The sequence below is a fragment of the Neovison vison genome, chromosome 8 (assembly GCF_020171115.1).
Source record: "Neovison vison isolate M4711 chromosome 8, ASM_NN_V1, whole genome shotgun sequence".
In the NCBI taxonomy this organism is placed as follows: Eukaryota; Metazoa; Chordata; class Mammalia; order Carnivora; family Mustelidae; genus Neogale; species Neogale vison.
In genome coordinates, this window is record NC_058098.1 from 21,875,662 (window position 1) to 21,889,060 (window position 13,399).

Genomic DNA, 13,399 nt, shown 5'->3' on the forward strand with positions numbered 1-13,399 from the left:
TGTTTGGGTTTCATGAGTCTTGGCAACTCTGTTCATTTCTCAAATTATTCTGGCACTTAAGGGCATTTTTGCTGAGCCTGGCCCTTCTGTCCAGATGCAGGGCAAGTTCCAGGCTTCATCACTTACTAGCTGTGTGACCATGAGCAAATTATTACTTATTTCTTTCTCTGTAACTCAGTTCCTTACACCCTAGGATTGTTATGTTTCATACATTAATATTTGTAAAGCCCAGGTGCCTGGGTGGCTCAGTGGGTTAAAGTCTCTGCCTTTGGCTCAGGTCATGATCCCGGGGTCCTGCCCACCCCCGCCATGGGGCTCTCTGCTCAGCAGGGAGCCTGCTCCACCTCCCATCCCGCCCACCTGCCTCTCTGCCTACTTGTGATCTCTGTCAAATAAATAAAATCTTTTTTAAAAATTTGTAAAACCCTTAGAACAATGCCTGGCATCAGAGTAAAGATCTAAGTGTATGCTAAGAATATTTTATGGGATGACCAGCTGGCTCAGTCAGTAGAAAATGCACTTGATCTCAGGGTTTTTTGTTTTTTTTTTTTTTAATAAAGATTTTATTTATTTATTTGACAGACAGAGATCACAAGCAGGCAGAGAGGCAGGCAGAGAGAGGAGGAGGCAGGCTCCCTGCTGAGCAGAGAGCCTGACTCGGGGCTCTATCCCAGGTTCCTGGGATCATGACCTGAGCCGAAGGCAGAGGCCTTAACCCACTGAGCCACCCAGGCGCCCCTATCTCAGGGTTTTGAGTTCAAGCCCCACACTGGCTGTAAAGATTGCTTAAAAAAAAAAAAAAAAAAAAGATATTTTGCTCTCTACCAGACCACTAGTTCATACTGCTTAATGATAATCTGTTTCATTCATCCTTTTTTAAAAATTACATGTTTTATTTTGCCTTTTTAAGTTATCTCTATACCCAGAGTGAGGCTCAAACTCATGACCCCTGGGATCAAGTGTCAAACGCTCTACTAACTGAGCCAGCTAGGTGCTTATTCAACCCTTATTCAACCCTCCTAGATGGGTCTAGGGCTGGGTTGATGGTGTGGCGTATTGGCTTTAGTGGCGGGAATAGTGGTCCTATTACCAGTTAATTGCACACACTAAGATTTATAGGGAAGTTTGGTCATGCCCCTGAGTGATTAAGGTGATGGGGACGTGCCTCTCATTTTTACAGACTGTTACCACCAGGTGGTAAAAATCCTTGAAGATAAGTTTTAAGTAATGTTGAAAAAGAAACAGGCCCAAAATAAAGTCACCTGTGCTAAGACCCATATTAGCAAACCAAGACTTAATATCTAGCCTAATTGCAGTTTCAACCTTTCCCAGGACTGTGAACTCTAGTCAGTCTGGAATTTCCTGGCCAACACTGGTGAGGCAGCAGCCTAGTAGACTCCTGCCTTTCCCCCAAAGTTGGGTGACTTTGCCTAAAATCATCCTTTCTTTTGCTGTGACTTCCTTGTCTTACCCCCTTTCTGCCTTTAAAAATCTTTCATTTTGGGATGCCTGGGTGGCGCAGTTGGTTGGACGACTGCCTCCGGCTCAGGGCGTGATCCTGGAGTCCCGGGATCGAGTCCCACATCAGGCTCCCAGCTCCACGGGGAGTCTGCTTCGCTCTCTGACCTTCTCCTCGCTCATGCTCTCTCTCACTGTATCTCTCTCTCAAATAAATAAATAAAATCTTAAAAAAAAAAAAATCTTTCATTTTGGGGCGCCTGGGTGGCTCAGTGGGTTAAGCTGCTGCCTTCCACTCAGGTCATGATCTCAGGGTCCTAGGATCGAGTCCCGATTCAGGATCTCTGCTCAGCAGGGAGCCTGCTTCCTCCTCTCTCTCTCTGCCTACTTGTGATCTCTCTCTGTCAAATAAATAAATAAATAAAATCTTAAAAAAAAAAAATCTTTCATTTTGTACAGCTCCTCGGAGCTCCTTTCTCCTCACCAGATGGGCTGCTGCCCTATTCATGGATCATTGAATAAAGCCAGTTAGATCTTCAAATCTACTCAGGTGAATTTTGTTTAACGTAATCAGATTGGCCACTTCCTTTCCTGTGGACGGGGAGTTGGAATAGGGAGAGGAGTTGAGGATTCTTTTGGAGAGAAGTCTAAAGTCTGCTTCTGTATGGAATCCTTTAGATAAGAGTTTACGGATATGTGTAAGACTGATGAATCACAGACCTGCCCCCCCCAATAATATACATTACTTAAAAAAAAAAAAAAAAGTTTATGGATCGGAACCCCCGGGCCCTCTAACTGCCCAGAAATACTGTAGAGGGGCGCCTGGGTGGCTCAGTGGGTTGAGCCGCTGCCTTCGGCTCCGGTCATGATCTCAGGGTCCTGGAATCGAGCCCCGCATCGGACTCTCTGCTCAGCGGGGAGCCTGCTTCTTCCTCTCACTCTGCCTGCATCTCTGCCTTCTTGTGATCTCTCTCTGTCAAATAAAAAAATAAAAATCTTTAAAAAAAAAAAAGAAGAAGAAATACTGTAGAACCTGTGCAGCGCAATAAGACTACCTTCATATCAGATTTGAAATCATTCCATGGTCTTCCAGATCAGCTTCTTGCCCATTTTTCTCTAATTGAGAAGATGGCCAGCCTGATGGCCTTTTAGGTTTCTTTAAGTTTGGGGCATCTGAAACATGGCCAAAGGTATACCTGTGATACTCACTTGGAGGAAGGCACCCTCAATTCACCAGAAGAGCCCCTGCTCCGGACTGTGAGAGGATTTCCACGGGTCTTAGGTACAGTCTTTCCTCACCTCGTCCTCACTAGCACGACCCTGGCTCTGCTTCTAGTCTCTCTCCCTTTCTGTAAACTCCCGGACCTGTAGAGGATCATTGGGCTGTCATTGCGCCTGCGCACGAGGGCCGGGTGGCTGAAGTGGCTGGGCTGCCCAGCCCCAAGGTCTAAGCTGTCAGTACGCCTGCGCGGGAGGCCAGTTGGCTGGCAGTGCTGTGCGGGATCGTCCTCAGCGACCGGCAGTCAGTGCGCTTGCGCGCGGTATAAGCGCCGCGGTTCTTGACTGTACTGTGCCGGGCGCTGGTGGTAGCCATGCAGGGAGCCAACTCGGAACAGCCCTTCAAGCGGCCCCGATGCGATGGCAGCCCAAGAACCCCTCCAAACAACCGTTCCGCGGCGGCGGAGTGGTCCCCGGGCCCCGAGCTCCTCCCAGATCCCCAGTTCTGGGGCCCGGAGCAGGTGTGCTGCTTCCTAGAGCGCAGTGGCTTCAGAGATCCCCGACTACTGGACCGCTTCCGAGGTACCCGGGGTAGAGGGCTGAGGGGCCGGGGGACGGCGACCGGAGGCGGAGGCTGAGGGCCTGAGGAGAGGGCGCCCTGGGGCAGTGAGCTGGGGGCCTCAAAGAGGTCCCGAAGCGGGGAAGGGAGACCTGCTCGGGGAGGTACCAAAGGGGTGGACCTGAGGCGCCGAGCCAGGGTTGACCTGAGGCGGAGAGCGGAAACCTGAGGCGGAGAGCCCTCCTGAGCAGGGGCCCTGAAGCAGGGAAGGAAGACCTGCGTGGGGAGGCACCCGCAGGGGTGGACCTGAGGCGGGGGTGGGGAGGGGGTCGGGGGAGGCACCTACGGGAGGGAATGACCTGCATCTGAGAACGGAAACCTGAGACGGGGAGGAGAGAGCAGGCGCTGGGAGGTACAGAAGGCGCCCGGAGTGCACCCTGAGATGGAGTAAGGAGAAATGGGGCTTTTGGGGTTGGGGACCCGCTGGAAGAAAGACAGCTTTGGGGACTATGAACTTGGGTGGGGCGCCTGGTCTGATGCTGGTGGGTTTCTTTGGAAACTTGCCACCTCAGTGCGGGATAGGCGGACTCAGTTCCTTTTCTTAGAACGTTTTCCCCAGACCTGTCCTTCAGGCACCCCGGGCTCAGGAGACCCCTCCGTGCTACTACTGCAGCTCCTTGAACACTTTCCACCTTAGAGTATGTGCTGCTGCTTTTAAGTTTCTGTTTCCTCCCATCATCTTTCAAGGCGTGGCGGGGTTTTCTTAAGGGAGAGGAAGCATGCTTTGTTAATCCCTGAATCCCCATTGCCTTATCGTAGCATCCCAGTAGGGCTCGATATGTTTGACTGTACTTGTAAAGCTTGGTAATGTTTATGTTTGCACTCCAAAATCCGTTTCCCTAGTTAAATCTGAGCACTGAACTTCCAGCAGCCCACAACTTGGCCACATCCCTTGGGGAGATGTGTGGGTTGTGAATTTTAAGCAACTGGCTCAAGTTCAAGTATCCATCCACTTGAAGTCTACTCAACTTCCCCTAATGGATATGAAGTTTAACCTCTCTCTGTCTTATCCTCTGAAGTGTTCTATAGGAAGGTGGTTATCATTTACAAATTTAGTAAACTTCTGCAATTATGGGGTGGAGTCCTATTTATCTAGGGTAGGAGGAACTTTAACTGTTGAAGAGTTAAAAAAATATAGATTGATGGTGTTGGGAATTGTAATTCTCTTTTCTCCTCTACCCTTTGGTTTTCCTCCACTCTGGATGGAATCTTTCTCTGAATAGCAATTGGTGGGAATGAAGTAGTTTTATATTTTATGTCTCCAAAATATGATTGGCTATGTTGTTGGCTCTCTGTTTTAATGATGTTGTTGTTGTACTTCTTCTTTTTTAATTTTTTAAAGATTTTATTTGTTTATTTGACAGAGATCACAAGTAGACAGCAAGGCAGGCAGAGAGAGAGAGAGAGGAGGAAGCAGGCTCCCTGCTGAACAGAGAGCGTGATTCGTGGCTCAATCCCAGGACCCCGGGATCATGACCTAAGCCAAAGACAGAGGCTTTAACCCACTGAGCCACCCAGGAGCCCCTGTTTTTCTTTTTTTTAAGATTTTATTTATTTAATTGAAAGAGAGAGAGAGAGACAGAAATAGTGACAGAGATCATAAGTGGGAGGAGAGGAAGAAGCAGACTCCCTACGGCTCCATCCCAGCACCCTGGGACCATGACCTGAACGGAAGGCCAATGCTTAATTAACCGACTGAGCCACCCAGGTGCCCCTCAGTGATGTTCTGAAGAATAATTCATCAACCTTCAGAATCATCTTTTCTCTTGAGCCCACAGTCTAATACTAGTCTAATACTAGCAAAATTCAGATTCACTACATGCTTTTTTTTCCCTTAAAGATTTTATTCATTTATTTGACAGAGATCCCAAGTAGGCAGAGAGGCAGGCAGAGAGGAGGAAGGAGGCTTTCTGCTGAGCAGAGAAGCCCAATGCGGGACTTGATCCCAGGACCCTCTGATCATGACCTAAACTGAAGGCAGAGGCTTTAACCCACTGAACCACCCAGGTGCCCCTCTTTTTTTTTTTTTAAGGATTTTATTTATTTGAGAGAGAAAGTGCGAGTGCATGAGCAGGGGGATGGGGGAGAGGAAGAGGGAGAAGCAGACTCCTCTGCTGATCAGGGAGTCCAGCCTGACTGGATCCCAGCACCCTGGGATCGTGATATGAGCTGAAGGCATACTCTCAGCCAACTGAGCCACCCAGGCGCCCCTCACTACATGCTTTTAATTGGTACAAAAACAAAAAGCAAACAAACTGACCACATGGGACAATTATTCATTTCTTTTTTCTTTTAAAGTTCTTTATTTTTATTTTTTAATTAAATAATTTTTTTTGAAGACTTATTTATTTATTCTCAGAGAAAGAGTGCAGGGTGGGGAGAGGCAGGGAGAGGGAGAGAGAAAATCCCAAGCAGACTCCCTACTGAGCCCAGAGCTCAATTCTGGGCTCCATCCCACAGCCATGAGATCTCAATCCCATGACCCTGAGATCTCGACCAAAGCAGAAATCAAGAGTTGGACCCTCAACTAAGGTACCATGCAGGTGCTCCAAGATTTGTTTTTTTTTAAGTAATCTGTATACCTATCAGGGGCTCAAACTTAAAACCTCGAGATCAAGGGTCATAGGTTCCACTGGTTGAGCCATCCAGGCACCCCCACAACTGCTCATTTCTTAACTGTTTGTTTTGTCCTGACCAAAGATCAGTCAGGCTTCTCTCTCTCTTAGAGGGCCCTGAACTCTTGCTTGCCGCTCAACTGTGTCAGACCCCAGTAGGGTCACTTCCCAAAGATGCTGCTTGCCCCTCCTTTACCTGATAAAAAACAGCAGCACCCTCTTCTGTTTGACTTTGGAGATTTCTGAAATCTCAACATTCTCCCTATTGCAGTAGTCTTTCTTTCTAATCCCTATCTTAGTCTTAGTTTATTTATTTATTTATAAAGAATTTATTTATTTATTTATTTATTTGTCAGAGAGGGAGAGAGGGAGTGAGCACAGGCAGACAGAGTGGCAGGCAGAGGCAGAGGGAGAAGCAGGCTCCCTGCAGAGCAAGGAACCCGATGTGGGACTCGATCCCAGGATGCTGGGATCATGACCTGAGCCAAAGACAGCCGCTTAACCAACTGAGCCACCCAGGCGCCCCTGGATTTATTTTTATTTGGCAAAACTACATACAAAGTGTTGGTCCCTTTCCCTTTCCTTTTTTTTTTTTTTTTTTAAGATTTTATTTATTTATTTGACAGAGAGAGACACAGCGAGAGAAGGAACACAAGCAGGGGGAACCGTGGAGGGAGAAGGGAGAAGCAGGCTTCCCGCTGAGCCCAAAGCAGACTCTTAACCAACTGAGCCACCCTGGCAACCCTAAATAGGAAAATATTTAAAGATTGATAATAAGAGAAATGGGTAATCCAGTGAAGTTGATGGAAGTGTCTATTGGGTCAAACCATGGATGGCTTGGTAATACTTTTTTACTTAGGAAATTTCACTTGTAGAAATTTACAGATAGAATTGTACAGGTGTCCAAAGAAATATATTCAAGGTCATTCTTCTAACCATTGGTTATAAATAGCAAGAAAGTAGAAATAATCAATCCATTGATAATAGTTATATATAATAGTGATACCTCACATTTCCTCAGCATTTACTTTGTGTGAAGTACTGTTCTGTGTACTTCTCATATTTTATCTTGTAAAATCTTTACAACAACTATCATATCGGTTTAGGTATACTCATTTTAAGGTATACTCATTTAGGTATCCTCATTTCTGAGCATAAGTCTCAGGAAAAAATTGGTTAAATATACTACAGGGTATCTAATTGTAGAATATAAGGCAGCCATTAAAAATGATGTGGTTTAATAAAATTGACAGAAAAGATTTCTGTGACATCGTAGGTGTGAAAAAATAAATTATAAACAACATAATTCCATTTGTGGAAAACTACATAATTGCATAACTCAGGATCTTTTTAGAAAAATATGTCTTCAAGTCCTCGCTTCAGCAGCACCTATACTAAAATTGGAACAATACAGAGAAGGTTAGCATGGCCCCTGCACAAGGATGACTCGGAAAAAAAAAAAAAAGGTCTTCAAGTTTATTAGTATTTTTTAATTTTAAGTGCAGAGCTTGAACTCAGAACCATAAGATCAAGACCTGAGCTGAGATTAAGAATTGGATGCTTGGGTGCCTGGGTGGCTCAGTGGGTTAAGCCGCTGCCTTCGGCTCAGGTCATGATCTCAGGGTCCTGGAATCGAGGCCCACATCAGGCTCTCTGCTCAGCAGGGAGCCTGCTTCCTCCTCTCTGCCTGCCTCTCTGCCTGCTTGTGATCTCGCTCTGTCAAATAAATAAATAAAATCTTTAAAAAAAAAAAAAAAGAATTGGATGCTTAACCAACTAAGCCACCCAGGCTCCTGAAGTTTTTAGAATTTTTATTTAAGTAATCTCTACATCCAAAGTGGGGCTCAAACTCAACAACCCCAAGATCAAAAGTTGCATACTTTACTGACTGAGCCAGCCAGGCATCTCAAATATGTCTTAAAGATTATTGAGGGTATTTTTAAAAAACCAGGATAGCACTAGAGTAAAAATACAAAATGAAATTTTACTGAACTTGAAATTGCTCTTTTTTTCTTTTTTTTCTGTGTTTTAAGTAGGATGGACATAGCCTATCACAGGATTCAAACTCACAACCATGAGATCAAGAACTTAGCCAAGATCAAGAGTCTGCCACTCAACCTACTGATCCACCGAAGTGCTCCCAGGCTATGGTTTTGGCTTGACTATTCTATGAACAATAGATTTACACTTCTTTCCCACCCCTACTCCCCACCCTAAACCTCACCTCTTTTAGAAGGAAGCTGCCAATTTTGCAACTTGGAATTCCCTGCAAATAGTTTTTCAAATAATTTTAAAAATTTCACTTGAGGGTTGCCTGGGTAGCACAGTCCTTTAAGCGCTTGACTCTTGGCTTCATCTCAAGTCTTGCTCTTAAGGTCATGACTTCGAGCCCTGCCTGCATCAAGATCTGTGGAGTCTACTTGAGGTTCTCTGTCCCTCTCCCTCTGTTCCTCCTCCCTGTGTACTCACTCGAACGCACATGCTCTCTCACAAATCAATCAATCAATCTTTAAAAAATTTTACTTGATTTGGGGTGCCTGGGTGGCTCAGTGGGTTAAAGCCTCTGCCTTCAGCTCAAGTCATGATCCCAGAGTCCTGGGATCAAGCCCCACATTGGGCTCTCTGCTCAGCAGGGAGCCTGCTTCCCCCTTTCTCTCTCTGCCTGCCTCTCTGCCTACTTGTGATCTCTGTCTGTCAAATAAATAAATAAAATCTTAAAAAAATTTTTTTACTTGATTTATCAAAAAAAGCCTATTGATATAGTTATCTATTTAAAATGAAGACTTTCTGAGTGGCAGGGGCTCCTGGCTGCTCAGTCAGTAGAGCATGTGGGCTCTTGACCCTGGGGTTGTGAGTTTGAGCCCCATGTTGAGAAAAAAACCTTTCCAAGTGACAAATGAAAATGTGGTACTTAGGGGCACCTGGGTGGCTCAGTTGGTAAAGCATCTGCCTTCAGCTCAGGTCATGATCCCAGGATCCTAGAATCGAGCCCCACATGGGGCTTCCTGCTCAAATGGGAGTCTGTTTCTCTCTCTGCCTCTGCCTCTGCCCTCTGCCACCTGCTCATGCTCTCACGCTCTCTCTCTCTCTCTCCCCTAAATAAATAAAAAAAATATATATTTTTAGATCTTATTTATTTATTTGACATAGGGAGAGAGATCACAAGTAGGCAGAGAGGCAGGCAGAGGGAGAGGGGGAAGCAGGCTCTCTGCTGATATCATGACGTGAGCCAAAGGCAGGGGCTTAACCCACTGAGCCACCAGGCACCCCTCATAAATAAATAAAATCTTAAAAAAAAGAAAATGGTACTTAACACAGTTCATTGCCTGCAGTGGTGGTTAGTAAATGTCAATCTGAGTAAATTCTGGCAAATCTAAATTAAAAGAAATAAAAAAGCATATGCTGTAAATATTGAAACCATTTTTTCTTTATTTTCTCTCTTTCTTCCAAAGAAAATAAAATCACAGGTTTGACACTGCTCCATCTTAATGAGTCTGATCTTGAAAGTCTTGGGATAAGGTAAGAATGATAAAATTCACCTTGTAGCCAAGCATACTTATGACCTTTTTATTCACCTGTAAGGGACAAAGCCCGTAATCTATTAACTGTCCTCATTTTAAATCTAGAGAGTGTTTTAAAACAGAAGCCCTTGCCTGCTGGTTAACACAGTTGTTTTTGTTATTGTGCAATTCCTGTGTTACTATTGCTAATGATTCCTATTTTACAAAATTTTGCTGACAAGCCTTCATGAAGTTTCAGTGATCAACTTTTTATTCTCAAGTTCAGAATAATTGAATTATACACACCATAAAATATATAAGAACTGATGGGGGGAATTGTTGGCAAAAAAATCAAGGCTGTAGCCTATCTTGAACATGTTTCTAGGTCTTCCTAAAGCTATCTCAAGACGGAAATGTATGCCTGGTATTAGATTTAAAGATGCAGTCGAAAGTAGTTTCATCCTTTTTTGGTTGTGTGATTTGGGACAAGTAATTTAACTTTTCGGTTTCTTTTTTTTTTTTCTCTCTCTCTCTTTTTTTTTTCCTTTTTTAAAAATATTATTTATTTATTTATTTGACAGACAGAGATCACAAGTAGGCAGAGAGGCAGGCAGAGAGAGAGAGAGAGAGAGAGGAGGAAGCAGGCTCCCTGCTGAGCAGAGAGCCTGATTCAGGGCTTGATCCCAGGCCCCTGGGATCATGACCTAAGCTGAGGCAAAGGCTTTAAACCACTGAGCCACCCAGGCGCCCCAACTCTTCGGTTTCTATACCTGTCAAATGGAAAATAATAACGAGACAATGTACATAAAGTGATTCGCGTGTTGGCCCTTAATAAATTATAGGTAGAGATCCCTATATAAGGCTGGGAGTTTCAGGGTCTAGATTAGTGTGGATCCACTTTAAAGATCACAGATGAGGAGCAAATATTTAAATATTCCTTAAACTGGAGACTTAGGGGTTTTTTTTTGTTTTTTGCGTTTTTTTTAGAGAATTGGCAACAGTGGTGAAATAAGGTTTTTTCCTTCTGGAATTCCATTTAGCTAAATGTTTGTAGTAACAGTAACCAAAGAATCAAAACAAAGGATTATGCTGAATTACTTCCTGCACTATTGTTTAGTAGTTGATAATAGAAGCAAATTGTGAGAAAAATAACCTTAGAACATTTTTTTTTAACCTTAGCACATTTACTTGAATTTTAATAAATGTGTCCTTTGGATCAGAATCTTCAAGAGCCTCATCTTGCCTCTTTCATAATCACATTTCAGCCCACTCAGTCCCCCCAAAGTCCCCGTTACTACTTCCTTTTTTTTTTTTTAAATAAAGATTTTATTTATTTATTTAACAGAGAGAGAGATCACAAGTAGGCAGACAGGCAGGCAGAGGGAGAGAGGGGGAAGCAGGCTTTCTGCTGAGCAGAGAGCCCAATGCGGTGTTCAATCCTAGGACCCTGAGATCATGACCTGAGCTGAAGGCAGAAGTGTAACCCACTGAGCCACTCAGGCGCCCACTAAGGTATAATAATTGCTTACTATTTTAATTGAATTGCATTTGCTTTAATAGAGTCTTGCTTTTAAAGAGAACCATTTACTTTGTGGACTTGGATACTACTATTTATTCAGCAAATATTTATGGAGGGCCCACTGAGTGTTAGGAATTTTTCTAGGAACTTGGGAGACATGAATGAACAAAATAGAATTTCAGCAGAACATTATCCAGCACAGCTTGTTACCTACCTTATAACTCTGAGGTGGATTCTTCAGGACTCCTCAGGGCTGTGTTTTCCAATGCAGCAGCCACTAGCTCCATGTTTAAATTAATTTAAATTAAAGTTTCAATTCCTCACCTAGCCATATTTCAAGTGCTCAGGAGCCACTTATGACTAGTGGCTACCATGTTGGACAGGGCAGATATAGGACATTTCCATTATGGCAAAATTCTGCTGTATAAAGCTGCCTTTGATAATCCCAGTAGGACCAGTCAAAGTTGTTAACAATAGTACAAGTTCAACCAATTTATTAATATAGCCTTGTACTCTTTTCCCCTCCTTTCCTCTTTCACCTTTCCTAGGATTCATATCCTAAAATAAATGACCTATCTGTAAGCTCTTGTCTGAGACTCTGCTTTCTAGGGGGGGATCCAGTTTAGACAAGTACTTAAATTTTCTCAAGTTTGCAATCAACCGTTGATTTAAAATTTTTTTTATTAACATATGTGTTAACATATGTATTTATTAACATAATGTATTATTTGCCCAGGGGTACAGGTCTGTGAATCATCAGGCTTACACTAAAAGGTTTTGCTAACAAGTGAAAAACATTGGTATATTAAATGTTTGTATCAGTTGTAAGAAATTTTGGATTTCAAAAATTGTAAAATACCGAAATAAAATCTTCCTATAGTCTAACTATGGCCTGTGACTACTTTAAGGATTTATTTCCTTATTATTATTATTTTTCTTAGAGAGAGAGAATATACCTGTGTGCACGACAGGGGGTTGGAAGGACCAGAAGGAGAGTTAGAGAAATAACTCCCCACTGAGCATGGAGCCCCACACAGGGCTGGATCTCACCAACCTGAGATTATGACCTGAGCTGAGATCATGACTTGAGCTGAAATCAAGAGTTGGAGGAGGCTCAACTGACTAAGTCACTGAGGCACCCCTGCCCATGACTACTTTAAATTTTTATTTAAAGTACTGTTTATTTTGGGGTGCCTGGGTGGCACAGTCGGTTTGGCCCCCAGCTCTTGATTTCAGCTCGGTCATGATCTTGGGATCTTGGATCTGGTCCATGTTGGGCTCCATGCTCAGCAGGGAGTCTGCTTGAGGGTTCTCTCCTCTCCCTCTGCCCCACCCCCGCACTCACACATAGGGGCTCTCTCTCCCTCTTTCTAGAATAAATAAATAAATCTTCAAAATGTATATGTGTATTACTGTATTTTGTTATACCCTTTGTTAAAATAAAACTGCTAGATTTTGGTTGGCTATTTTTATGTACTTTAATCAGTGATTTCTTTGTGAATAGTTTCTTTTTGGGTTTTATTAAATGATGAATGTTGAGTATTAGTTCAGAGAAATATTGGGCAGCGAGATTGGTTTAGGTTTGCTATCTTATGCTGTGACTCGTGATTATACTCAACTGTGCGACGATACTTAACCTCACTCAGTTTTAGATCACCTATAACTACTTTTCCAAGCTTGGGCTTTCCCTTCAACAACCTGATGAAGGATAGGGAAATAAGAAAACACAAGGCATGCTGTTTTATGATTTATCAGCTGTAATAATGCTTCTGTACATCCCAAGAACATCATTCATAGATTTTGTAGTTATCATGAGTCATAGAGTACAATAGAGAGGCCAATTGTAGTGATTCTGACTATCTAGGACTTTGAGCTCAAGATTTATTTTTCAGGGGCGCCTGGGTGGCTCAGTGGGTTAAAACCTCTGCCTTCGGCTCAGGTCATGATCCCAGAGTCCTGGGATCGAGCCCCATATCGGACTCTCTGCTCGGCAGGGAGCCTGCTTCCACCTCTCTCTCTGCCTGCCTCTGCCTACTTGTGATCTCTCTCTCTCTCTGTCAAATAAATAAATAAAATATTAAAAAAAAAAAAAGATTTATTTTTCAGTCTAATTAGCTAGTAGATTAGTAAATTCTGCCCCTTTGCCTGCTGTTTCTGTTAATAATTAGCCAGGTGTCAGGCTAACTTGCTTGGACCAGTAGGCGAAAATGATGCAGGACAATGAATTACAGGATTTTGATCTGTTTATGTTAAGTCCCATTAAATTTATTTATTGAAACTAGAGCATTATGAGGGATTACTGACAAAGGAAGATGGGTACAAGTAAAGGTATAACCTTCATATAGATTTGATCTGTGCGTGAGTCATACCTAGTACTCGCATTTTTCCTGTGCTATGGATAAGAACATTTATGTACTAAAAAAGGCCGAGTGATTTCCCCACTCCCCAAGGTCACACAGAGTCTGTGTAC

The 13,399-nt window shown here is 43.4% G+C and overlaps 1 protein-coding gene and 1 non-coding gene across 2 annotated transcripts in view; both read left to right on the forward strand.

Annotated features, from left to right (window-relative positions):
* The first annotated feature begins 2,933 nt into the window (after positions 1 to 2,933).
* The window catches only part of SAMHD1 (SAM and HD domain containing deoxynucleoside triphosphate triphosphohydrolase 1), a 57,556-nt gene continuing 47,090 nt past the window's right edge, over positions 2,934 to 13,399 (forward strand). The window contains exons 1-2 of the mRNA XM_044263075.1: positions 2,934 to 3,258; positions 9,363 to 9,429. Of these exons, the coding sequence (XP_044119010.1) occupies positions 3,051 to 3,258; positions 9,363 to 9,429 (275 nt within the window). The 5' untranslated portion in view covers positions 2,934 to 3,050. The remainder of the gene's footprint in view (positions 3,259 to 9,362; positions 9,430 to 13,399) is intronic.
* Positions 7,281 to 7,390, forward strand: LOC122916621. The gene has a single exon (XR_006386250.1). It is a non-coding gene; the product is annotated as a U6 spliceosomal RNA (small nuclear RNA).